The sequence below is a fragment of the Lacerta agilis genome, chromosome 2, assembly GCF_009819535.1.
Source record: "Lacerta agilis isolate rLacAgi1 chromosome 2, rLacAgi1.pri, whole genome shotgun sequence".
Classification (NCBI taxonomy): domain Eukaryota; kingdom Metazoa; phylum Chordata; class Lepidosauria; order Squamata; family Lacertidae; genus Lacerta; species Lacerta agilis.
This window is the reverse complement of record NC_046313.1, coordinates 6,838,805-6,855,138: the sequence shown is the minus strand read 5'-3', so window position 1 is coordinate 6,855,138 and position 16,334 is coordinate 6,838,805. Positions and strand designations below refer to the sequence as shown.

At 47.5% G+C, this 16,334-nt stretch overlaps 1 protein-coding gene across 1 annotated transcript; it reads right to left on the bottom strand.

Moving 5' to 3' along the window:
• Positions 1-2: 2 nt before the first annotated feature.
• Positions 3-14,538, bottom strand: LOC117040591 (keratin, type II cuticular Hb5-like). The gene is made up of 9 exons (XM_033138438.1): positions 14,077-14,538; positions 9,054-9,262; positions 7,976-8,036; positions 7,236-7,331; positions 5,754-5,918; positions 4,150-4,275; positions 3,020-3,240; positions 684-715; positions 3-559 (listed from the first exon to the last, which is right to left on the bottom strand). The coding sequence occupies exons 1-9, from the start codon at positions 14,536-14,538 to the stop codon at positions 300-302; spliced, it is 1,632 nt and encodes a 543-aa protein (XP_032994329.1). The 3' UTR covers positions 3-299.
• Positions 14,539-16,334: the final 1,796 nt, after the last annotated feature.

Genomic DNA, 16,334 nt, shown 5'->3' with positions numbered 1-16,334 from the left:
TTTGGGTGATCAAGGGGTTCAACTGGAGCTGGAGGAAAGCCCCTGGGAGCTCCTGCCTTACCTCCGTTTGATCTCAGAATAAGGGACCACAAAAAGTAGTAACAGTCTTTATCCTGGTTATGCAGAAGTTGGTTGATACTCAGAATTCACTGTGAATTGAAAGTGACATAAGGTTAGGGAGCAAACAAAGGTGGATGGAGCTGTCCCCAAGGATTGTCCTGAAAAGTACAAGAATTGCTGAGTCAAGGTACAAATGCTGAATCAACAACTTCAGGCATACAGAAACCCGAAGCCTAGATTTAACCTCTTGATGCGCAAGGAGAAGCTGCTGCCACGTGTTTAGCGTTGGAGCTCTTCACACTTTGGGTGCTAAATCCTTCGGGAGGAGGGGTATGGCTGTCTCCACATGGGCGACCCGCATCTCCACAGGGAGCCATGCCTCTTTTGAAACCTGCAGGGCTGCAGGGATCTCTTCCATTTGTCATAATGTGTCCACCTCTTCCGGGTCCACAGTGGTGGTCAGGATGGCACACAACTGCCCCCTGGCTCCTCTGCACAGCTGTGGAGGGAAAGGGGAGGAAGGGACCACATGATGAGATACATAGAAAGGGTCCACCAAAACCAGAAAGAAATGGATTAAATTAGCAATGGCATTTCTGGAGGCATGTCTTGGAGGTACTTACAGATATTCACAGCACATTCTCCATCGCCCATCCTAGAAGGAATTAAATAGATTGAAATATCTCATTAGCTGAATATTAGGCCTAATTCACCAACAATTTCATAGCTAGAAATAGAAGAAGAAGAAGAAGAAGAAGAGTTTGGATTTGATATCCCGCTTTTCACTACCCAAAAGAGTCTCAGAGCGGCTAACATTCTCCTTTCCCTTCCTCCCCCACAACAAACACTCTGTGAGGTGAGTGGGGCTGAGAGACTTCAGAGAACTTTGACTAGCCCAAGGTTACCCAGCTGCTGCATGTGGAGAAGTGGAGGCACGAACCCGGTTCACCAGATTACGAGTCTACCGCTCTTAACCACTACACCACACTGGCTCTGGTTGTGCATGTACACGTGCATCTCTCTCTCTCCCTCTCTCTCCCTCTCTCTCTATCCGTCCGTCTGTCTGTCTGTCTGTCTGTATCTGTCTGTCTGTCTGTCTCTATCTATCTATCTATCTATCTATCTATCTATCTATCCGTCTGTCTCTATCTATCCCTCCGTCTGTCTGTCTGTCTGTCTGTCTGTCTGTCTGTCTTTCTAGGTATGGCCCTTTAAAGAAGCAATCCAAACTACCCAGACAGGGGGACAACAAACAGAAAAAAACCACAACTTGGCAAAGGCCAGCATTAAACAGCATCCACAGCAGTAAATTCTCAATGAGAAAAGGTCAAATGTAAAGGATCACTGGACGGTTAAGTCCAGTCAAAGGCGACTCTGGGGTTGCGGCGCTCATCTCACTTTCAGGCTGAGAGAGCCGGCATTTGTCCACAGACAGCTTTCCAGGTCATGTGGCCAGCGTGACGAAACCGCTTCTGGCGCAACGGAACACCATGATGGAAACCAGAGTGCATGGAAACGCCATTTACCTTCCCGCCGCAGTGGTACCTATTTATCTACTTGCACTAGTGTGCTTTTGAACTGCTAGGTTGGCAGGAGCTGGGACAGAGCAACGGGAGCTCAATGAGAAAGTCACCACCCAAGTGCAGGTGGGGAAAAGCCCGGGGAAAGTCAAACTAGCAGGTCCTTCGTGTTGTGAATGCTACCTGTCACCACCTGGGGGCATGTTTATCAGAAAATATTCTTGCTTGTAAAACTGGTGAGTTTTAATCCTCCTGTGTTAAATTTTCTCATTGTGCTGATTTTTTTTTAAGCATGTATGAAAAATAATCTGAGAACCTGGCTTGGCACAAGGTCACTGATTCCTTGTGCATAAGAAAAATGCACGCAGAACATATATACTTTGTTGTGTTTGCTTCTGTACTTTGTATGAAGCACTTTGCACATGAATAAATGTCAAGGAACCTCTGCATCTACGCTATGGAGCTTCTGTACATTGCAAAGGATTCTGGGGATTCTGGGGCATATTCTAGGTGTACATTCTAAGTGTTTGTGTGTGTTTGTTGCTACCATCTTAGATAGACTGAAAGCATAGCCTACACAACAGCTTCTCTGTTGCAGCTGCAAAGGAGGATAAATGATGGAGAACAAGCTGTGAATTTTGAATCATTACTGATTTCCTTATGGACCCTTATATGTGCAGTGCATGACTAACACTCTCATTGCCTTCTGATAGTTGCCTGCAAGGATTGGAATCTCCCTTGCCACACACCATAAGTATATGGCAGAGGTGGGGAACCTGTGACTCTCAAGATGTTGCCGTGCTGCAGCTCCTGGTTTTTGAGCTGAAAATTGTATCGCAGGATTTGGAGACGTGTGAGATCTGAAGGCCAATTACATCTCAAGCCAAGTATTAGTCTGGGAGATGTGAATTAAGTCAGTTCACTTAAAAATGTGGACCAAACAAAAACAACCTTCATCCGTATTTGTGATACAGTTCCCTGCCCCCCCCCCCAAAAAAACACCCACACATCAAGGTGCATTTTTAAAAGCATAGTTTGAAATTAAATGTATTTCGAAATCTAGTGATATAGGAATGTATGTTTGCAAAGAAAACATGTTTACAAATATGTATTCGTCTGGAAATTTCCTGTGCGGATCTTTTTTTATGCAGATTAATTCAGAAACAACACAATAAGGGTATTCACGTTTTACATTCAACAACTGTACAGTTTGCAAACCTGTGTACACCATAGGTAGATTTGTACTACACAAATGAACAAATGCACACACTTGTGCATCTGTAGAGGCAGAGCCTCGCGGAATGAACTAATGTGAAAGTAACATGGCTTCGAACTAGACTCAGCAATCCGTACCTAATATTGCAGTGAAACACTGACATTTGCTTTTCTGGAGGAGCTTTGCTAAAATAGACTTTCAAATGGGTCCAAAAGAGTCTCACCTGAACTCCTCTCCTTCCAGCAGTTTCCTGTAGGTGGCAATCTCAATATCCAGGGCCAACTTGAGGTTCATCAGGGCCTGATATTCCCGTAGCTGGCAAGCCATGTCCTGCTTGGCTTTGTGCAAGGCCTCCTCCAGACCTGCCAGTTTGCATTTGGCATCCTTCACCGCCATCTCCCCACGTTCCTCAGCTCCAGCTACCTCCTCTTCCAGTTTGCAGCGCTGTCGGCACAGAACACACAGAGGGAAGGTGAGAGACAAAGAAAAGAGCACATGACAACAAAGTTCCGTAGCACGAACAGTCTAAGATGAATCTCCATTTGTTTTCACATGACTATCAGATGGGTGGTGGCATGAGAAAAGTCCTTGAACAGCTTGTGAGTGGCTGTTCCCCAGGTTTGCAGCAAGCCAGTTATGCGCATCTCATACCATGCACAACATTCACCTTCTGGATATTGGGAAGCACCAGAAAGCTGCACAGGACTGGTGCACCACATGCTGGGAGTCACTGGGTGCAAATTTGCCCTTGTCCACTCTACACTCAGGTGCAGTGGCACAGATTCAAGGGGCAAAGGAGGAGGGAAGAGGGGGAAGTTCCATTGCAGAGTGGAACTCCTTGCACTTAGGGCATGTGTTAGTTAGTACCACCCAATGGACATCAAAGGGAACAAGACAGTTATCATCTGGAAGTTTAGGAGCACACATTCAACTCAATAAGGATTGCACATAATGAAACAAACCTGATCTCTTCTTCCAACACAGGCAGAATGGGTCTTGAATAACATATCCCCTTCTTAAGATGACAATGTGTTAATCACTGTTATGACACTCCTCAACAATAGTGAAGAAGAGTTTGGATTTGATATCCCACTTTTCACTACCCAAAGGAGTCTCAAAGCGGCTAACATTCTCCTTCCCCTTCCTCCCCCACAACAAACACTCTGTGAGGTGAGTGGGGCTGAGAGACTTCACAGAAGTGTGACTAGCCCAAGGTCACCCAGCAGCTGCATGTGGAAGAGCGGAGACGCGAACCCGGTTTCCCCAGATTACGAGACTACCGCTCTTAACCACTACACCACACTGGCTCTCGTGGTGTTCTTGTTGCAGCCAAGCTCCACTGGACATTCTCACCTGGGATTTGACATTTGAGATTTCAGCCTGCATTCGGTGAACCATCCGAGTCAGCTCACTAAGTTCATCCTTGACGTTGCGTAGATTGTCACAGTGCTTGGCAGCCGTTGTCCTCAGCTCCTGGTACTGCAAGGAGAGAAGTGATGTGGCTGAGCAAAATACCAATACATCTGAAACCCATATGGATAAGTTGAACCTGCTTGCCAAATACATACTCTCTCACTGAGCTATAGATGCTACCTATCACAGGCAAGTGTTCCTCTACACCCAGCTTCCTCCAACCTGAGGCCCTGTAGCTGTTGTTGCAACTACAGCTGCCATCGTCCCTGACCATTGACCACATGGCTCTGGCTGAAGGGAGTTGGAGTCCAACAATATCTGGAGGGCACCAGGCTGAGGAAGACTGGCCTGCATTATGAAGCCAATGAGGAGTCGACACAACGGAGCTGTTTTAGGTGGTCACCCCATGGCATGCAAACAAGGTGATTCCAGCCTTATTTTGTGTGTCACCCAGAAAACTATTGTCGCTAGGTGACTAATACACCAATGTGGTATAGTGGTTAAAGTGTCAGACTTTAAAGTTCCCAGTAGTGATGTACGGAAGTGAGAGCTGGACCATAAAGAAGGCTGATCGCCGAAGAATTGATGCTTTTGAATTATGGTGCTGGGGGAGACTCTTGAGAGTCCCATGGACTGCAAGAAGATCAAACCTATCCATTCTTAAAGAAATCAGCCCTGAGTGCTGACTAGAAGGACAGATCCTGAAGTTGAGGCTCCAGTACTTTGGCCACCTCATGAGAAGAGAAGACTCCCTGGAAAAGACCCTGATGTTGGGAAAGATGGAGGGCACAAGGAGAAGGGGACGACAGAGGATGAGATGGTTGGATAGTGTTCTCGAAGCTACTAACATGAGTTTGGCCAAACTGTGAGAGGCAGTGAAGGATAGGCGTGCCTGGCGTGCTCTGGTCCATGGGGTCATGAAGAGTCGGACACGACTGAACAACAACAACAGGACCTGGGTGGCCAGAGTTCAAATCTCCACTCAACTACAGAGCTCATTGGGTGACCTTGGGCCAGTCACTGACTCACTGCCTAATCTACCTCACAGATACAGGTAGGTAGCCGTGTTGGTCTGCCATAGTCAAAACAAAATAAAATAAAAAATTCCTTCCAGTAGCACCTTAGAGACCAACTAAGTTTGTTCTTGGTATGAGCTTTCGTGTGCATGCACACTTCTTCAGATACACTGAAAGGGAAGTCACCAGACCCTTAAACTACCTCACAGAGGTATTGTGGGGAATACCTTGGAGAAAAGGGAGGGATATCAATGCAACAAACAACCAGGGGGAGGAGGAGCTGGCCCATCTAGTCCAGCATCCTCCTGTAATCACAGTGGCCAACCAGAAGCCTTTGGGAATTTGATCACAAGAGTACTCTCCCTCTCCTGTGTTTTCCAGCAACTGGCATTGAGAAGCATTGCTGCCTCCAGCTATTTAGGTGGAGCATAGTCATAATGGCTAGTATGGGGTACACACACACACACACACACACACACACACACACACACACACACTGGAGATGTTCAAGAAGACAGATCAATGAACCTGACACTGGCACCAAGCCTCAGCTTCGGCTCGGCTCCGGGAGGCAATGTCTTCATATCGACGGTGGAACTCTTCAATGATGCAGCCCACATCCAGGCCTCGGCTGTTGTCCATTTTCACTGTGACACAAGTGTCTGAGATGCACGACTGCAACTCACATATTTCCTACAAATTACACAGAACACATTCAGCCTGTGGCTGTTGAATTTCCTTTTTTTTTAATGTCACAATCCTGAGTTGGATAGTAAATTGTTTTACTTGGGATAAGTTTTTTTTTTAAGTCTATAAAAAAGATGCCTGTACCTAGACCTTAAACATGTTTATGTCTACATAAAGTGGTGTTCACACATAATATTCAACAAGTATACAAACTGAGTGCTTGCGTACACAAATAGTTGAGGTGCATATTCATACAGCTGTTCAGGTGTGACAATGACCTTATGTACCTGTGTACATATAAGTTGAGCTGTACAAGTCAAGAAGGGTACATTTATTTCCACTTATTTCAGGGGCTGTTGGGATGACAGCCTTCATCTTAAATAAAAGGGGAGGATCCCCCCCCTCGACAGCATCCCGCTTCCTAGTCCGTGCGTGGCTGTGCTATGCCGACAGCTCCCCTCGCCCGGCGTCGGGGTGGGATCCAGAGGCCTGCCTAGCCAGAGATGACCGCGTGGCTGCTGTGCACCTGCTGTCCCCTCAGTGTCCGCATCCTCCTGGCACCTGCCTGTCTCCGTGGGTGCATCCTTCTCTTGCTCGCTCCTCCGGTTGCATTCCATCCATCCATCCCAGCGTGTCGCGGGCCCCCTTGGCCGCTCCCCGCGCGGGGAGCCGGGGCGGCTCCGCTCCCGCTCGCTCGCCCGCCCTCCCGCCCGCGGGTTCCCACCCGGCCGAGGGGCCGTCCCCGGGGCGCGGTGCGGCGCGGCGATGCCGACCCTCCCACCACGACGACCCGTCACCCGACGGTCGAGGGCGGCTACCTGGTTGATCCTGCCAGTAGCATATGCTTGTCTCAAAGATTAAGCCATGCATGTCTAAGTACACACGGGCGTTACAGTGAAACTGCGAATGGCTCATTAAATCAGTTATGGTTCCTTTGGTCGCTCCCACCGTTCCTTGGATAACTGTGGTAATTCTAGAGCTAATACATGCCAACGAGCGCTGACCTCCGGGGATGCGTGCATTTATCAGACCAAAACCAACCCGGGCTCGCCCGGCCGCTTTGGTGACTCTAGATAACCTCGGGCCGATCGCACGCCCCCGTGGCGGCGACGACGCATTCGAATGTCTGCCCTATCAACTTTCGATGGTACTTTCTGTGCCTACCATGGTGACCACGGGTAACGGGGAATCAGGGTTCGATTCCGGAGAGGGGAAAAAAAAAATAAGCTGGGAGGGGAGCCTCTGACCTTCCAGACGGGACCATGGGAACCATTTTGTGATGACAACCAACCAGCATGATCAAATATAAACATTCCTTGTTACCTCTTCAAATGTATTCCTGTAAAAGCAGATGTCTTGCATTAAAGTTTCCACCTTGGCTTCTTTCTGTGACTTGTCCATGAAGACACAATCCACTTCCTAGGAGAAGACAAAAAGGTACAGTGCTGAAGCCAAGTTTCATCACAGCTCCTACTACTTGGGTTGCCTAGACAGCTTGTTAGTGGGGAGTATTGTTGTACGTCTCTTGCATGTTAGAAGCTGATGCAACCGAGTGCTTTGTCAATAAAGAATTAAAAACCCAGTTGCTTATCCTCATTGTTCTGGTTGTGTTCAGGGCATTTATGAATAATTTGCACTTTCATAAAAAGCTGGTGTATGACATGCAAAGCTATAACAAAATCCGCAAAGGCATCCATGAAGGCATTATTTAAAATCAATAAAAAATAAAGAAATACTGATTTGCTTGAAGTGCTTCAAGCCAGGTCTCTTGAGTCTTCACCTAGACTGGGGAAGGAGAACCTGAGGCCTTTCAGATGGCGCTGGACTCCAGCTACCATCAGCCCCAGTCAGCATGGGCAATGGGGAAAGATGATGGAAATTGTAGTCCCTCGCCACAGATTAATCTCCTTTGGTCAAGTCACTACACTGCACTGGTTGTCCAGAACAAAGTGATCATATTCTTGTGATACTTCTCTACATTTGATCCATTCTGATACCATACCAAGAAACCACCAATAATTCTCTCACAGTCTTAAGAAGCAGAAATATGGCCCATCACTTGCCTTTTTAATGGCAACATATTCATTTTCAGCACAGGTCCTTCGACTGCATTCTTCCTCAAACCTGGGGAGGTTATAAAGACAGACTTTGTGCATTAGTGACTAATAATTAATATCACCATGTTGAACCACAAAGAAATGACTAGCTGATAGTGACTTGCTAAGGCTTGGGGTCTCATTGAAATAGTCCACTTATGGCTAGGCTGGACCACTTCCTAATCAAAGCTGGCCCCAACATTAGGCAGAGTGCTGGCAATGGCAAGGAGTGGCAACAAGTTGCTGGAAGACAGAGCAGTGAGTTTTGTGTGATCTGCCCTGCACTATCGAAGCTAGCCAGCTGTCCCATCACCAATGCCAAAATAAGGTTCAGCTGCCTGCCTGGCTGGTTTGTGTACACAGAATGGTGGTGGTGTTGGGAAGCCACCATCATTCCTTTGCATCGGGCAACAAAATGGATTTGGGCAGGCCCTGTTGTTCATATTCCAGGCTCAGGCTCCATGGCTCACATGACTCAAGGTGCCCCCATCATGCAGAGGTCCCTGCATATAGAAAATGAGCAAGTTTTGCCCACGTAGGCAGTTGGTGAAAAGTGGGGAATGAATGAATGCCAGACAGGAGTTTGGGCCATTGGTCATCATGACCCACTACCAGGTTGCAGCCTGGTCTGATGTGGGTCGCAACAGCAGCACAGCCACCATGCAAATATTCATTGGCACTGGGTCACCCAGTGCACGATTGGGTTAAAGGTGGGTGCCAGGTCTGAAAAAGTTGAAGGGTTCTCAATGTGAGCATGCAACCCTGCCAACACCCACCTGCTGCCAAGCAGTGCAACTCACACCACACGGCTTCCCACAAATAATCCTCGGAGCTGTAGTTCAACCGCCACAGAGCTACAGTTCCCAGCACCTTTAACAAGCTACCTCGAACCCAGATTTACCACTTCATTGAGGGAAACATGGTGGGCCTAATGCTATGGATAACCTGCAGAGAAGAACCCTGTGATTCAGCCATGCTGCTGTTGCGACCCACCTCAGACCAGGCCACTTAGAAGAAAAATGCTGAACCCAGCCCTGGAGTTCACCTCTTCTTGTTCCCTTCCATGCTTTCTCTCCAGTTGTTCATTTCGACCTTCAGCTGATTCCTCTCCCATTCCAGGCACTCCAGCTCCTTCCTCAGCCTGCTGATGTATTCGCTAAACAGGGGCTCCATGTGGCTTTTCTGGCGCTTCTTCTCCTTCAAGAAGTCCCACTTGGTCTTCAGCATCAGGTTGTGCTGCTCCAGGAACCGGACCTGAATGGAGAGCAAAAGAAGCTTAAGGGAGACCATTTTTAAAAACAACAACAACAACAACAGGGTGGTGTGTTGGTTGATCATGTTACTTTTCACATGCTATGTAAGAAACTAAACTGGAGAAAGAATGCCTGGCTGGAACGTTCAACTATCCAAATCCCCATGCAGTTTGAGCTGGTCCCCCGTGTGCACTGTGATACAGACCCAGGAAGGTCCTACATGTACTTCAGTTGAGAAGGCAGACAACGAAATGGAATTTCCATCCAGAGAGACCGCATACCTCTGAACATCAAGCGCTAAGGACAAATCAGGGAAATGCTATTACTTTCATGTGGTGTTTGCAGTAAGCTTCTCCATAGCATCTCACAAGTTCACTGTTCAGGGAGGATACTGGACTAGATGTGACTTGCCCAAGACAACAAACTGAAGCCTCACTTGATCCCCACAACCATTTCTGCTTCAGAAGGCAAATGTGCCAGACTTGGGAACAAGTGATTTGGCTGAGACCACAAATTTCTCTGCAAAACTAAACCATCAAAATATTCAAATCCCAAAACATTAAATTCTTATAACCCAAGCCCTAAAACTTTTATTTCCTTTCCATGTCTCCCCAAGATCAATTCACCCCCTCCCAAATTTTCTCAACAACAACAGCAACAAAAAGTGTCCCCCCCCCCAAAAAAAAAGAGTGGATCACCTTCAGCAGGTTTTTTGATTGCTGCTGGAAGTGTTTTATTCCATTCCCTGGCATTTCCCAAACTGTTAATTTCCACATTATACTTTAGCGTCAACATGATGTAAAAGCTGCTTTTGGAAAGCTAATGGAGTATAACTCATGTTTAGGGGTCATTTCTATGTTACATAATTTTTTGGGGGGGGGATTCCTATGCAGCCCCCTTAACCTGAAATTGTGAAAGTGGTGAAATTTGGGGCAGTATACCAGCATACAGCTGTTTCCATGGAAGGATCATGGGGAAACAAAATCACACATGTGCAGAAATTGTGGGAGAGTAGTGTGTCATTGGTGTGAGTGGAATTTAATGCAACACGCTGGTATATAAGTCGGGGGGGGGGGGAGAGAGAGAGACCACAGATCCATAATGCAACAGGCACTGAAGTGTGAAAGGAACATTAGCAAACATGAGAAAAGAACTAGCATTGTAATCAGGAAAAGCAACACAATATTTCCCACTGAATGAACCCACTGTTGGCACTTTTAAAACTGTTTTTATTGTATGCTGTGAATAGTCCTGCAATCAATCAATCAATCAATAATCAAAGAGCAACATGCAAAATGATCTCAGCAAAATAAAGAAAAAGAAAATTCCAATTTCTACCTCCCTTGTGATTACACTGCATCCTTTAGTATTCTCTTTGTTGTTGTTCAGTCGTTTAGTCATGTCCGACTCTTCGTGACGCCATGGACCAGAGCACGCCAGGCACCCCTATCCTCCACTGCCTCCCGCAGTTTGGCCAAACTCATGCTAGTCACTTCAAGAACACTGTCCAACCATCTCATCCTCTGTCGTCCCCTTCTCCTTGCGCCCTCCATCTTCCCCAACACCAGGGTCTTTTCCAGGGAGTCTTCTCTTCTCATGAGGTGGCCAAAGTACTGGAGCCTCAACTTCAGGATCTGTCCTTCCAGTGAGCACTCAGGCCTGATTTCTTTAAGGATGGATAAGTTTGATCTTTTTGCGGTCCATGGGACTCTCAAGAGCATTCTCTATCCACACACAAATACAGAGCCAATGACCTGTGATTTTCACACTGTTAATGCTCGGGTCAAACAGAATTCCCCCTTTGTCTTCAACCACATACAATTATCTGACCACTGCTTGATCAGATTGAAAGCCCATTCAGCTCAGCATCCTGTTTCCATAGTGGCTAACCAGACACCTCTTAGAAGCCCACAAACACGCTATGAGTGCTACACCGCTCTCCCCACTTGTTTTTCTGGACAATTTCTAATCTGGATTTTTCTGTTGATATTGGCATGCTGAAAAAGTTGCTTCAGGTGTGCACAGGTCATTCTTGATTCCACACATGGTTTCTAGCACCACAAATCCAATAAGCTCTAAACAGACCAGAATCTAGTAGAGAGGGAAAAGAAAACTCCCAAACCTTCTGCAAATAAGCTATAGGACGTGGGAAGCTGCCTTTTGCTAAGTCACACTACTGGTCCATCTAGCTTAGTATCGCAGGCATGGCCAAACTTGGCCCTCCAGCTGTTTTGGGACTACAACTCCCATCATCCCTAGCTAACAGGACCAGTGGTCAGGGATGATGGGAATTGTAGTCCCGAAACAGCTGGAGGGCCATGTTTGGCCATGCCTGGTTTACACTAACCACCACTAACTCTCCAGGGTTTCAAGCAGGGGGTACTCCCAGTCCTATCTGGGGGTGCCGGGGATTGAATTTTGGACCTTCTGCGTGCAAAGCAGATGCTCAACCAGTAAGCTGTGGTCCTTCCCATTTCACCCCCCTTTCTCCTTTCTGCATTTGATTTCTAGGGTAATCTGTTTAAAATACACCCCAGGAACTGGCCATTGAAACAAGCTGAAAAGGTGCTTCTCTTGCAGGGGGGGGGGGTGGACCATTCAGCTGATTTGGTTATCAGTACCAGCTGCTGTCTGGGTGCATCTCCCATATGCTTACGAAGCCGCCCCTCTTTGTTTTCAAAAGCCCAGCTTTCAAAATGTGTTTGGAACATGACTGAGTAACTTGGCAGTAAGGCCAAGAGAGCAGCTGGTGCCACCAGGGTAGGACTCCAGGGCAGAGGCCAAAGGCCTCACTCAGCAGAATGAGCAGGAAGGACCGTCAAATGCCTCAGGGGTGGCTTAAAGGTAAATAAAGGTAAAGGGACCCCTGACCATCAGGTCCAGTCGTGTCCGACTCTGGGGTTGCGGCGCTCATCTCGCTCTATAGGCCGAGGGAGCCAGCGTTTGTCCGCAGCTTCCGGGTCATGTGGCCAGCATGACAAAGCCGCTTTTGGCGAACCAGAGCAGCGCATGGAAACGCCGTTTACTTTCCCGCTGGAGCGGTCCCTATTTATCTACTTGCACTTTGAAGTGCTTTCGAACTGCTAGGTGGGCAGGAGCTGGGACCGAGCAACGGGAGCTCACCCCGTGGCAGGGATTCGAACCGCTGACCTTCTGATCTGCAAGCCCTAGGCTCTGTGGTTTAACCCACAGCGCCACCTGGGTCCCTCAGGGGTGGCTTACCAGATTTAAAAGTAAGTGAAGTATTCCATGTTGCAATCTAAAGGGGTTGCAGAGGACACAAGGCCATGAGGTTCGGAGTCTAAGATTACCAGTACCTAACTGCATTACTACCTTGGAGAGGAGCGAAGTCAGAATATGTACAAGAGAATCTCACACACTGGCCACTTCTTCTATGTAATAGCAGCTGTTGTCCGTGTGCTCTCAAAGTGAGTAAGGATGGTCAGACCAGTCCCTTCATGGTTTACGACACTTTCCCATGTGTTCAACCAGAAGTCTCCCCTGCCCCACAACAGCCACATGAAAACCCACATTTAAATATGTATTTAAAAAACATTTTCTCTCCAAATACGCATCTCTAAACATTCTTTTCTTACAAAATACACGTTTTTAAACGTATTCCAAAACTTTTTTGCATAGGAAACTGGATCGGAACACTTGGGAAGTGTTGAAGCCAGTGGACAACAAAGTTCCAATCTGCACATTGGTCCAAGAGATGCAGATCAGTTTAGTGTATATCGGAATTCTCAATGGTCAAGCGTCCCTAACGGTGAGCATCAGCTGGGAAGCGAGGGGGACAGAGAAAGGGCCTGTTCTCTCCTGAAGATGCCATTGCATTCACAGGAGAATCAGAAGCAGTTGGCATCTGTCTTTGGTGAGCAAAAGTCTCCCATCTCTGACATTTCCTTGCACAAGTCCATATTTTCCTATTTCAGTTTGCAGTTGGAATTTAGGGGCTTTGGGGCAAAGCGGGTCCTCCAAAAAAGAGGGCACGTGTTGCGGTGCAACCGGCTACCCGACCCAGTGTTGTGGGTGGTTAATTTGGAGATAGCCACAACCCCCGATAGGTCGGTCCCGTGTTGCTGGGGTGCAATCTGGCCAATGGGGTGTCATGAAAGAGCAGCAACGCGGGACCTATTTAAGCCCATGTGAGGCTACTGAGCTTTCTCTTTGGGCCAGTGCATCGGAACACCCACCCACCTCTCCCTATATTTAGGGCTTGCGCTTGACCTTGCTATGCCGCCGTGTGTTGTCTGCCGTTGGGACAGGGGCACGGCAGGAATTTCCCCCACTTGGCTGATTGGCTGGTGCCATTTGGGTTTCGCCTGCTGCGTAGCAAATCGTCACAACTTGTAAGTTGCGGATAGGCTCTGGTTCAGGTGATAGGCGTGGCACGTGAGGTGGCCATGCCTATGCAAATGCAGGATATTCCGGTAAAGGAATCCAGGGACTCATTGGTTTGGCATTCCCCGAATGGGGTCCTGCCTGCGCCCGAGTCCAGGGGACATCAGGGCGGCTGATTGGTACTCCTCCCAGCAGCTGTCCCTGGTATTCATCCTCGGCTGTCCTACGAATGTGGCTCTGGGACAGGTCTGCCTGCAACGGTGCAGGGAGCTAGTGGAACCAGAACCTATGCAACCACTCACTTGGTTGTAATCAATAAAGTTGTGGCCTAAATTCTGCCAAAAGCCAAACCAAATATCTGTCTCCAGTCTGTATTTGTTTGGGGAGGGCAAAAAGTCTAAACACGCAAATGACGTGTAAATGATTGGACAGCAGGCTTTAGTCAAATTGAATGCTGACCTCTTAACTCACCTTATCAATGAAACAGGCAAATTTGCTGTTCAGGCACTGGAGCTCGTTCTTCTCCTGGCATTTCATCGCTTGGGCTGCAGAGTTGATTTCCAGGTTGAGAGGTTGCAACAGAGACTCATTGCAAGTCACAGGAGTGATGAAAGGCGTCCCAGTTCCGCTGGCAATGGGTCGCCTAAACCCATATGAGCCATAAGGACTGTAACTGAATCCAGTGCCAAAATAGCCGACTCCCCGGTGGCCATATCTTGCAGAGTGGTAGCCACCACTGGAACTTCTGGATCTTCTTGAGCTGATGCCACCCAGACTTCTGCTGCTAAAGTAACCAGCTGCCCTGAACCCAGAGCTGGATCCCCTTGAAGGGCTGGGAGAGCTGATACGGTCTTTGCTCCCAATTGGCGGAAGGACAGCTGAGCAGGAACTAAAGCTGCTGGGTCCGTTTCCAGGGCTCGGTGGAGAAGACATTGCTTCTGAAGTTAAACACGTTCGAAAACGAAGAGAGTTAAAAATTGCAGGAAGGGCCCACACAAAACAGCCTGATTCACTCGGAAAAGAGCTTGGCCTTTATATCTCTTTGGAGAACTGGGTTTGGCAGTCTCATAATGGGGAGATCAGAACGTTTCCAGCATTTATGAGCTTGGAATGCTGTGCTTAATTAAAAAAAGCAAAGTGTGGCTTATTGAGCCTATAAAATATACACAGCTACTAGTCATTGTCCAGAATGCACAACCTACAAAACTGTATTCCCCCCCCCCACTCTCCCTGGTTTTTAGTTTTTTAGATTGTTCATGGCAGGGGTGCCAACTTGAATAAAATATTGTAAGCCCCGCCTCGCGTAACTGATTCCCCAGATGCTGCACACAGACTCCAAAATGCCCATCAACTTTGGGGGCAGCCCCCTTTCTTCTACACAAGTTGGAAAGCTAACGCTGAAAGCTGTTGAAATGAAAAGTGCAATAAATATAAATAGGGCATATTCATTAGTGTTAATGTCGTGTGTGTGTGTGTGTGTGTGTGTGTGTGTGTACTGTACATTTCCCCCCCACAAAGCATGTGCTCAAAGCAGCTTACAAATAAAAAACAAACAAAACAATGATGAGCCAACCATTAAAAGATGACGACTACTACTAAGGGACTACTACTAAGGGACCCAGGTGGCGCTGTGAGTTTAACCACAGAGTCTAGGGCTTGCTGATCAGAAGGTCGGCGGTTTGAATCCCTGCCACGGGATGAGCTCCCGTTGCTTGGTCCCAGCTCCTGCCCACCTAGCAGTTCGAAAGCACGTCAAAAGTGCAAGTAGATAAATAGGGACCGCTCCAGTGGGCAGTGCTGGAGGAGACTCTTGCGAGTCCCATGGACTGCAAGAAGATCAAACCTATCCATTCTCAAGGAAATCGGCCCTGAGTGCTCACTAGAAGGACAGATCCTGAAGTTGAGGCTCCAATATTTTGGCCACCTCATGAGAAGAGAAGACTCCCTGGAAAAGACCCTGATGTTGGGAAAGGTGGATGGCACAAGGAGAAGGGGACGACAGAGGATGAGATGGTTGGACAGTGTTCTCGAAGCTACTAACATGGCCAAACTGCGGGAGGCAGTGAAGGATGGGTGTGCCTGGCATGCTCTGGTCCATGGGGTCATGAAGAGTCGGACACGACTGAACGACTGAACAACAACAACCAGTGGGGAGGTAAACAGCGTTTCCGTGCGCTGCTCTGGTTCGCCAGAAGCAGCTTTGTCATGCTGGCCACATGACCCGGAAGCTGTCTGCGGACAAACGCCGGCTCCCTCGGCCTATAGAGTGAGATGAGTGCTGCAACGCCAGAGTCGGACACGACTGGACCTGATGGTCAGGGGTCCCTTTACCTTTACTTTTCCTACTACTACTAATAAGTCATACTCAGGATAGACATATTGAAACCAATAGACCAATATTTCAATGGATCTATTCTGAGTATGACTAATTGAAAATAACACGTGATAATATTGTTAAAATATGCAATAGCTTGTACAATATTATTTCCTGATATACCTACAGTGAATGAGTGAAAAGTGAAAAATGAGTGAAAAGTCTTTAGCATCTCAAGGAATGAAAATTTCAACTTGCACATTTCTTCAAATATTTTGACATTCAAATACAGCCAAACGCATCAATAAACACAGATAAAACTTGCATATATTTAGATAGATTTTCATAAATACATAAATTCACGTACATTTATGCTCTTCCCTGGATTATGATCACAAGGGGAAAGTGGACTGGC

Excerpts from the sequence above, each read along its gene's own strand:
- LOC117040591 (XM_033138438.1), bottom strand. The coding sequence starts at position 14,538 with ATGTCTTCTCCACCGAGCCCTGGAAACGGACCCAGCAGCTTTAGTTCC. Across the intron at positions 9,263-14,076 it reads TTGCCTGTTTCATTGATAAG|GTCCGGTTCCTGGAGCAGCA; the intron begins GTGAGTTAAGAG and ends CTCTCCATTCAG. Across the intron at positions 4,276-5,753 it reads AGGCTTGGTGCCAGTGTCAG|TACCAGGAGCTGAGGACAAC; the intron begins GTTCATTGATCT and ends CTCTCCTTGCAG.